General features: G+C 29.9%; 2 protein-coding genes across 2 annotated transcripts; both read right to left on the reverse strand.

Annotated features, from left to right (window-relative positions):
- Positions 1–4,392: 4,392 nt before the first annotated feature.
- LOC129902561 (probable carbohydrate esterase At4g34215) lies at positions 4,393–5,665 on the reverse strand. Its single transcript, XM_055977878.1, has 2 exons — positions 5,006–5,665; positions 4,393–4,629 (listed from the first exon to the last, which is right to left on the reverse strand). Exons 1-2 carry the CDS (start codon positions 5,663–5,665, stop codon positions 4,393–4,395), a joined length of 897 nt encoding a protein of 298 aa, XP_055833853.1.
- A 1,368-nt stretch (positions 5,666–7,033) lies between these two features.
- On the reverse strand, positions 7,034–8,601 carry LOC129902560 (probable carbohydrate esterase At4g34215). The gene is made up of 2 exons (XM_055977877.1): positions 7,942–8,601; positions 7,034–7,288 (listed from the first exon to the last, which is right to left on the reverse strand). Exons 1-2 carry the CDS (start codon positions 8,599–8,601, stop codon positions 7,034–7,036), a joined length of 915 nt encoding a protein of 304 aa, XP_055833852.1.
- Between the last annotated feature and the right edge of the window lie 2,019 nt (positions 8,602–10,620).

Here is a 10,620-nt window from a genome sequence, read left to right on the forward strand (position 1 = left end):
ATATTCCATCGGTAGGATGTATGTTACTCCATTGATAAAATATAGATTGATGTTCCATCGGTATGATATAAATGTGTGTGTCCATCGGTAGGACGGATGGAGATCCATTGGTAGAATGATGATATTCCATTGGTAGGATGTATGTTAGTCCATTAATAGGATATAGATTGATGTTTCATCGGTAGGATATAAGTGTGTGTGTCCATCGATAGGACGAATGAAAATCCATTTGGTCGGATGATGATATTCCATCAGTAGGATCTCTTTTATCAATCCTATCCAAAGAAAGGGACAACTGTTGACACCCAATTTGACCTCCTACAATGTAAATTAACTATCGAGTTTCTTTGAATTTCAAACTTTTTTTAAATAATTAACTTTTACAAAAACAAAGATATTTTTATGTTATTCTTAACTGTTTTTATTTTTTAAATTTTTTTAGTATAATATACATATTTTTATATATAACTATATCTTTAATTACTATTTTTGTGGTTATTCAAAAATCATCTCAATTTTTTTTTATTTTTAACTAAATACAATGTTAGTTAGGTTAGTTTAATTATAGTTTGTATTTCTGAATTTTTTAGTTTTTTTATTAAAAAAACAACTAAAATGCACTTCTCCACATCGAAAATATATGAAAATTTAGAGTTTTTGAAGCCTATATAAAGACTCATATTCTCATTAAGAAAGGAAAAAAATTGAGAGGTTTTTAGCCACCAAAGTTAGAATTTTTTTTAATTTGGCTAGGATTTTGGATTTTTGTTCCCAACCTAAATGTTGTGAAAATTTCTAACTTTCAATCTATATTTTTATAACATCGAACCCACGACGGTTCGAGTCTAATTTTTTTTTTTGTGTGTGGATTAGAGTCCATCAAACTTTTGGATGGTGGTGAGGTTGTCTTTCGCTCGTCATCTTCATTCTCACTGCCCGAAAAGAGGTAAATGTTTTCTCAGATTTATTTTATTTAATTATTTATATTTGGTTGATTCGTAGTCTTGTTTTTTTAGTTAGCATGTATTAAGAATAATTAGATTAATAATAGAAATTTCTTATAGTTAGCATGTGTTAGGATTAATTAGCTATCATGTGTTAAGATTATTTCATGAAAGCTTTTAGTTTTGTTCATTATTTTTTCAAGTAGTTTTTTTTGACAATATAGATTTTCATATTTTCAATTTTTTCTTTTAACATGATTTAAATAACAAAAATATGCTTAAAGTTGTTATTTAATTAGAACTTTCATGACCTAATTGATTTAATTTTTTCTTTAAAATTTGAGCTAGTATAGCGTATATATTAAATCAGTCTTCTTTAGTTAGTTGAAAATATTTCTTCTTTCCTTTCCTTTGTCTACATATATGCATGTTGTTAGTCACTTCTAGGATGCCCATCAATTTGATAACTTAAAATATCATGATATATTTTTTGGTTTAACTTAAAATGAGTAAATTTTATTTAATTTTATTTTGGTGCGTGTGATATCAATTCGAGTCTATCTTTTGACTCTATCCTTGCATATCATTGAGTTTGAGTCTCACATCATCTTGTTCGAATTGCTGGAAAGTTGATACATGGAAAGGAAGCTAAAATACATGGTTTGAATATTGATATTGAGTTGTATACATGGAATAGAGGTGGAAAATAGTGTCGTATACATTGATATACAACATCTATACAGTCCGATATGTAAGAAAACAATGTTGTATACACTGATATACAGTTTATATATAGTCTGATATACAGTGATATACAGCAGATACATGGAAAAAACAAGTGGTATACAGAAATAATATCGTATACACTATATACAGCATATATATAGTCTGATATACAGTGTATATACAACCGCGATATACTGTGGAATTGTGCTTAAGGCCCAAAACGCAGTTAGCCCAACAGCTTAGTTCAGGCGTACAGAAACTAAGTATCGAACCATATTTTCATGTATTATTTATGGTTTATTTATATTGATTCGGATGTAATAATTTATTTACTTATGTAATTTTTGTTTTGTTTAGATATTAATTTTAATTTGTTTTAACTTAATTAGATTACCCTAAAAATAAACGAATTCATGTTAATTGTTCTTTAAATGATTTTTTACATTTACTTAGTTATTTGATAAACTTTTATTTTTTTTATACACATATATATTATTTTCAATGTTTAAGTTTGATCATTTTTTCTAAAAAAAAATAATAATTTTAAAGTCTTCGTTTCCTTTTAAATTAATATTTTCAAAAGTTAGTCAAATAATTTTTCAAATCGTCGGATAACCGCGCGTTAACAACCACTTTGAATGCTTAACACCTTCTCAAAGTGGAAATAAGAAACCCGTACCTTTTTCTCTGAATTTTTAAGACTTTAATCTGTTAGGGTCTTTTAAATTAAGTTTTCTTAATTTCTTTAAAAAAAATTAAGTGGCGACTCTTATTTTCTAAAATTGATTTTTCACTAAAAAGTTGAAATTAATTTTAAAACGTTTTTTCCAACATAACACCGTTTAAGTTTGGGATGATTATTGGCCCATCCATTCATTAGCTCAATCCATTTCAACCCATAAAAAATTGGATCGATATGTAATCCGAATTGGCTAATGAGAAATCTTGTTAAAATATTTTTTTTTTCCAATTTGATATGTTATATAAAGCCATAATAAAGAAAAAACTAATTTTATGAGGTGTTAAAATAATTTAAAAGAACAAATAAAATAATTAAACTTAGTAAAAATTGAGTTGGATTAAATTTTAATCCGTTATATAACTCATTACCTAAGTCATTTTGACTCAACCGGTTTTAACCCGAACTAATTTGAGTTGGATTGAATTTTGATCCAATTATTGTCTTTACTCATATTATGACCTATCCAAATTTGACTCAACCCACTCAATTGTTATTCCTAGTTTTAACGTTTTATCACGTGAGAATGAAATGCCTTCTCCACTATAGTAAACTAGGATGAAAGTTTAACCTAAAGCATCTGCACAATGTCGGCTTAAATTTAGTGTTGGGTTTAATTAGGTATGCATTTGGAGAATTGGAGGTTCAACTTTAAATTGATTTGGAGTTGAAATTGTATTGGACACAAATTATTGACATTTGAGATACTGTCATCATTCTAACGGTCTTAAAATTCCACATATTAAATTTCTCAAAAACAGACTTATTACTCTATTTGAACACAGGATACTTGCAATCAAAACATTAAAACAAGTTGAAGCGACGGTAATTAAAACAAGTTGAAACACTATACAAAGTCTACCATTACTAGTACAAGAACTAGGACAAAAACCTTATTCGTGTTGTATTTTACATTATAATTACAAACACATAGTTACAAGAATTCAAACAAAAACAGGGGAAAAGTTTGTCTCAATCTTTTTTGTTGTGGTCCGCTGTGCCGCCGCCAGTAGCAGTTTCCTTAGCAGACTCAATTTTTTCAGCAACTTTAGCAGCCATAGAATCACCAGTGCCGCGTTTCTCATAAGTAAGAGGCACATGTGTGATTTTTACATTCTCTTTTTGTGGCTCTTCTTCTTCATGTCCTGCTGATGTCATGTAATTTGTAGCATCCACATTATAAATCTCTTCTTTCCCCTGTAACAACAACAACAACAACATATTAATCAAAAACACACTAGAAAGTATGATAAAAACAGAGTTTGTTGATGTTTTTGTAACCTTTGAGGTGTCCATATTTTTTTTCAATATGAGTTTTAGCTTGAGTGTGGTGTTCTAATTTTACGAATGTATAAATTGTAGGTACAATACAAGCTAAGTTTATGATTGATGAGATCAAAAGGATAAAGAGAAATGGCCGACAACTCTATTAGGAAGGGACACGTTGTATGTGTTAAAGTCTTGTAATGGCTAGGTACAATTGGTCACTACTAATATCTTCTGCAAAATTTGACACGTATGAATGAACCTGTCACAAATTGAGTAGTTAAGGTCAATTTAGTAGGCGTTTGGAGAATTGGAAGTCGATTGATTTAAAGTTCAAATTGTACTGTACATGTAATTAGGTTTCTGCGTCATTCAATAATTTTTTTGATTATGTTTGTTTAGTTGAGTTTATCTGGATTCGTATCGTGAAATCATTTAGTTGAGCTATTGCCTTTATCAGAGATGCCTAACTTGGCTATATATATATATATTAGGGACATTCGATTTATCAAAAAAAAACTCTGTGTAACGATAAATTCTCTTTTCGAACTATTAAAGTTAATTTGCATATACAATTTGAAAAGGAAAAAAAATTTGGAATATAGCCAAACGTTTAGCAGATATAACATTTATGAACGTGGTAAGAGAGTTCTTTTTAAAAAGAAAAATACAAGTATTAGCAAAAAGATCTAAGAAAATATATTAGAAGGGAAAAACTTAAAGAAACTTATAGGTATTCGACGATGTAAAATTATTCAGGCTAAAAAAAGCATCAGCAAACATATGACCAAGTTGAACTTGTGCTGTAGTAGTGAGATGAATGCCATCTGGACCTATTTCAAGTCCCTTAGCATCAATCTTTATTACATTTGAGATGTTGATTGCCAATTGGGCTGCTCTCACTTCTTCTATATATGGCCCTTTAAATGGCTTTTTAGGATATGGTAGGACAACCTGTCATATAATTGAATTTGAATAACAAAGTGAATAAAAATTTACTATATAGATTAATTTAAGCTCTTAAATGAAATTGTCACACAATTCAACACGATCATAACAATCAAAGATTGAATTAATTTTTTTTGACGTGCTTAGTCAATGAAAAAGAGAATGAATTAGTGTCATGTGCCAATTCTCTCTGATAAAAAAGACAAATACTAATAGGTTTATAACATTAATATTAGAGTCAGACCGATCAATGGTCGAAGCCACGACCCCGAGCAGAGCATGTGTTATGTGCCCATTGTCCTAATTGACTAGTCTTTTGAGTTAACTATTCTATTTTGTCTATAACAATCATACTTGAAGAGACATTAAAAATAAGAATTACCTGTAAAATGGGGAGATTAGGAGAATTCAAATCACTACGCAAATCATGAATGAATTTCTCCAAATTGATCTTATAATCTTTGAATCCATTTCCTCCTTTTACATCACTTTCACCATGATACCACAATAACCCCCTAATAATTCCTCCATCTTTTTCAGAAAATTTTGCTCTTTTAACCAATTCATCATAAGCATACGACCCACGAATCCATTTATACAAACTAGTTCCTCCTCTAGCACAAGGTACTAAACCAATTACACCAAAATTTGTGTCTTTTTTAAGTATTTCATTAGCAAATGCCATTCCAGGGCCAAGTCCACAACTCGCTAAACAATCGATCCCATAATTTAGAGGCTCGTGTGCCTCTTCCCATATTTGAGCTACGTTAAATCGTATAATTTTACGATTTGGTTTACATTCTTTAGGCACGAAGCCATTCCAAACTTTGGTAACATTTCCTCCAACAATTTTTCTTATCACTCCACCGCGTCCTGCCATGTTGCTTTGCCCTGCTAATAGGAATATTTGTACATTTTTCTTGCCACTACTAGTAGTCTTACATTCCTTCACTTTCTTTTGACTCATCAACCAAAATAAGTTTGAGACAAGTAAAAGAAATGTTAAGATCAAAATAATTTCATCATTTTTGTGCTTCAACATATTGGTAGTTACTCTCTTTGGAGGTAAACTTGGAATAAACCAAAGAAACGGTGCTCTTTTTGTTTTAAATAATTGAGGAGAAAATAACTTTCATTTTCTATTTTTCTTTGTTTAGGAGGATTAATGTAATTATGCCCACGTTCCATGTATAATGCAAAATCTTAAATTATTTTACTTCCTTTTTTTTTTTTTTGTAGTGAGTGCACTTGATTTCATCACTTCCTTCAATAATGAGTGAATGAAATGCATAGCCTGAATACTTTCTTTAAAAAGCTAAAGACAGAAAAGAAATAATGAAATCTTTACAATCATGTCGAAGGAAATATTAAGCATAATGCTACGATGGATTCATTGAATTTAACATCTTCTAGTATGTATATTTATTGAACATGAGGAAGTTATCTATTTTTAATACGGTAAAAGATGGGATTAAATAAAGATTTTAAAATTATTCACAAACAACACAACTTAAATCGGTTAGAAGAAGAAATACTTCATGTCTTTAAAAATATTATTCCAGAGCATCAAAGCCTCTTCATGGTTGTGTTTTCCATTTGCTCAAAAATTGTTTGCACATCGATTTGCTTCACTCTAGACATATCTAATTGTTGTCTTATTGAGCTAAATATATCAAAAATCACTTTTCCTGGTCATCTTTGAAGATTCTTTAAAAATATTTTTTTCTGATTGCGTCTTGATATTATTATTTATGTTCAGTTTTATCTTTCCTTCACAATTGGGGGAGACCAAGCGATTAATTTGACTTTTTTAGTCAAGAAATAGAAATTTGACTATGAAATACGTACTTCAATAATTTCGAAATACATTTATATAATTTTGAGTACATTTATGCTCCGTAAAAATGTGTAATGATTCTTCCTTTTTTTTTTTTCTATTTCACTTATTTCTTCTGTGGGAAAACGCTTCCTACAATACATTTTCTTCAAATCATAGATTATATTTAAAAGTGTAGCAATTGTCGATTGATTTAATGATTATCTCAATTTTATGTGAAGCAAAAGAAAGACGGAATTTCTTTCGTCGAAATGAAACTTTTAAGTTTATTGGTACTTGCAATTGGCGTTACTCTCCTGATTAATATTAACATCAATCGATACATAATTTAAACTTAATGTACATAACTACATATCATTGTTAATTAATTTGCTATTTCTATGATTAACCAAACAATCGTCCTTTTCCTCTGTAATTTAAACAAGATACCATTACGAAAAAATTGACAACTGATGAATGTGAATATCAATCATTAATAAGAAATCAATAAAATTAAAAACAAACTCATTTTACATATGAAAATGGTATGAAAGCTCATATATGACCTAGTTATACAAGCATCAACAGAAAAATCTAAGAGAATATATTAGAAGGAAAAAACTTGTAGAAACTAAAAGATGTGAAATTGCTTAGGCTAAAAAAAGCATGAGCAAACATATGGCCTAGTTTAATTTGTGCTGGGGTAGTTAGATGAATGCCATCTGAACCAATTTCAAGTCCCTCAGCATCAAACTTTATCACATTTGAGATGTTAATTCCCAATTGAGCTGCTCTCACCACTTCTATATATGGCCCTTCAAATGGTTTTTTCGGGTATGGTAGAACGGCCTGTTATATAATTTATAAAATGAATATAAAATCTATACGCTGACGTTATAAAAAATATTAAGGCACAAATAAGTGACTCATAAAGTTATCACAAGTAACTAACCAATCATCATTATTCAAACAACACAACTAATAGGATTAAAATAATTAGACATCATGTGTATATAACTTAAATCCTTAAAACAATATTGCATTAAAGAAAAAGTTCATAATAAGGTGAACTTTCAAATGTTCCACAAACTTTAAAGCTTGAGTTAAAACACAAATCATCATATTATAAATCACCACCAAGGTTGATAATCTAGTAGTATTCAGAGATAGATTTAGAATTTTAAGTTTATAAATTTTAGGATGAATAACTTAATAGATTTAGAATAAATTATTTATACATATCAAGTGAATTTTGTTAACACAAATATAGTGTCTTTGGATAAAGTTATTGAATGATATAAATCTGCTTATGATAATACCTATTGGGAAGTCTTCCATGCAACATGTGTGAGTTCAATTCTAATTTCTCACCCTTCCCCTTTTTCTCCTTCCACGATCCCCCAATATAACAAAAAAAAAAACTAAAAAAAATCACAAATCTTTAATCAAACATCATATTAACATACGTATCATCAAAAAATTAAAATAAGAAAGATGTTTACCAATAAAATTGGAAGGTTAGGAGCATTCAAATCACTACGCAAATCACGAACAAATCTCTCAAATTTGGTCTTGTACGAACTTGATCCAATATTTGTTCTTATATCACCCTCACCATGATACCATAATAACCCCCTAATTTTTCCTCCATCTTTTAAAGCAAATTTTGCTCTTTTAATTAAATCATCATAAGCATAAGACCCACGAATCCATCTATACAAACCAGTTCCTCCTCTAGCACAAGGTACTAAACCAATCACCCCAAAATTTGTGTCTTTTTTAAGTATTTCATTAGCAAATGCCATTCCAGGGCCAAGTCCACAACTCGCTAAACAATCGATCCCATAATTTAGAGGCTCGTGTGCTTCTTCCCATTTTTGAGCTACGTTAAATCGTATAATTTTACGATTTGGTTTACATTCTTGAGGCACGAAACCATCCCACACTTCGGTTACATTTCCTCCAACAACCTTTCTACTAATTCCACCGCGTCCTGACATGTTGCTCTGCCCTGCTAATAAGAAAATTTGTACATTTTTCTTGTCTCTACTAGTAGTGTTACATTTCGTTACTCTTTTTGGACTCATTAACCAAAATAAGTTTGAGACAAGTAAAAGAAATGTTAAGATCAAAACTATTTCATCACTTTTGTTCCTAGACATGTTGTAATGACCCTCTTTGGAGGTGAAATTGAAATAAGCAAACAAATATAATACAATTATAAGTTTTGTTTAGGAGGATTGGAATATGCACATGTACTATATGTACAATGCTAATTATAACATTATTTTACTTCCTTTTTTTAGTGGGTGCACTTAATCACTTCCATTAGTAATGGGTGAATGAAATGCATAACTTTAATATTTTCTTTTTAAAACAACTAAAGGAATTAAATATCGAATTGCTATTGATACTCTATAATACAATAGTAGCAAAAGGTTTATTACATTGTTTACTTTTAAAATGGTGAAATCTAAACATAGAAGAAAAACAAAGTAGCGGGTGAATTAAACTTATAACAGTATAGATTCATTGCATTTATCATCTTCCGGAATGGATTCCTATGTCTCAAATTATCTATCGTGTTTTTTTTACACGCCTCTTAAGAAAATATTAATAAGGACGGTGTTTTGGCTATTTTAACCTCATTAAATATTTACTCTAATCTATTGATGTGTTCGTAGTTCTTAGAAAGAATCATTACTAAGGATAAAATCGAAAAAAATAATTAATTTTGTCTTGAATTTTTAAAATAATAAATAATTTAAAATAATTATTTTTAAAAATCACGATAGATAATTTGAGATGATGGAGTAGCATATGAAAAATGAGGAGATGATTTCAAGAACATTGGTACAATCTTTCCATTTATACTTTTACCATCTTTAATTTGTTTCGACTAAAAGATTGGATGATGTAAGACAATTTCTCAAATAAGTAACATTAGGAGAAATAATTCATTAATCTTGTACAAACACTATAAGTGATCAAAGTGTTAGAAATCAAGTGGATGGTTGTCCGCTTGCACTCAATTATTTTACCTATGTGGGGCCACTAAAAGTGGGCAAATTGTTCACTACTACTGGCCTGCCTCCTTTTCTTCTCTATAAATGTCACACTTTGGCATTGAATGAAAAATACACGTACAAAATATTACTTTCTCTCTTCTGTTCTTCTTTTCCTCTTTTATTTTCTCCGCCTCATTTTGCTAATTTAGTTTATTTTTATAACACGTTATTAGCACGAAGCTTTAATTTTCTCCAGATAAATTAACTTCTATATCAGGTATATTTACTAAAGAAATTTTATTTTAGTTGTCTTTTCTATTTCTAAAATTAATTTCTATATCAATTTTTATCATGTCAAATTTATCAAAACTTGAGTTTGTGGCACTTGACATTTCTGCAAAAAATTATTTATCATGGATCCTTGATGCTGAAAATCACCTTGACGCTAAGGGTCTAGGTGATACTATTAAATAAGATAATAACGCATCAAGCCAAGATAAAGCAAAAGCCATGATTTTTCTCCGTCATCATATTCATGAAGGACTAAAAACTGAATATTTAACTGTGAAAGACCCTCTTGAATTATGGACTAATTTGAATGATCGGTATCACCACCTAAAACTTATGGTGCTACCAAAAGCCCGATATGACTGGATTCACCTTCGATTTCAAGACTTTAAAACCGTGACAGAGTATAATTCTGCGATCCACAAGATAAGTTTCATATTAAAATTATGTGGAGATTCTATCACTGATGATGACTTACTTGAGAAAAAAATTTCTACTTTTCACGCTTCAAATGTGTTGTTACAACAATAATATCGTGAAAAGGGATTTAAGAAGTATTCTGAATTAATTACATGCTTATTTGTAGCTGAGCAAAATAATACTTTGTTGATGAAAAATCATGAAGCCCGTCCTACTGGATCTGCTCCATTCCTTGAAGCGAATGTTGTAGCAGCGCATAATCAGTCTGAATCGAGACAAAATAATTATCGCGGCCATGATCGTGGCCGTGATTGTGGACGTGGGAGAGGAAGAATCAATTATCGTCATCATGTTGGAAATAAACATGAGAACAATAAATATCCTCAAAATAATTCTTCTAGAGGTAAATCCAATATTTGTAATCGATGTGGTATGAAGGGTCATTGGGCACGTGAATGTCGTACG

Source organism: Solanum dulcamara, chromosome 9 (assembly GCF_947179165.1).
Source record: "Solanum dulcamara chromosome 9, daSolDulc1.2, whole genome shotgun sequence".
NCBI lineage: Eukaryota > Viridiplantae > Streptophyta > Magnoliopsida > Solanales > Solanaceae > Solanum > Solanum dulcamara.

Coding starts and splice junctions, on each gene's coding strand:
- LOC129902561 (XM_055977878.1), bottom strand. CDS start 5,665: ATGTTGAAGCACAAAAATGATGAAATTATTTTGATCTTAACATTTCTT. Junction 4,630..5,005: donor CTAATCTCCCCATTTTACAG/GTAATTCTTATT, acceptor ATTATATGACAG/GTTGTCCTACCATATCCTAA.
- LOC129902560 (XM_055977877.1), bottom strand. CDS start 8,601: ATGTCTAGGAACAAAAGTGATGAAATAGTTTTGATCTTAACATTTCTT. Junction 7,289..7,941: donor CTAACCTTCCAATTTTATTG/GTAAACATCTTT, acceptor ATTATATAACAG/GCCGTTCTACCATACCCGAA.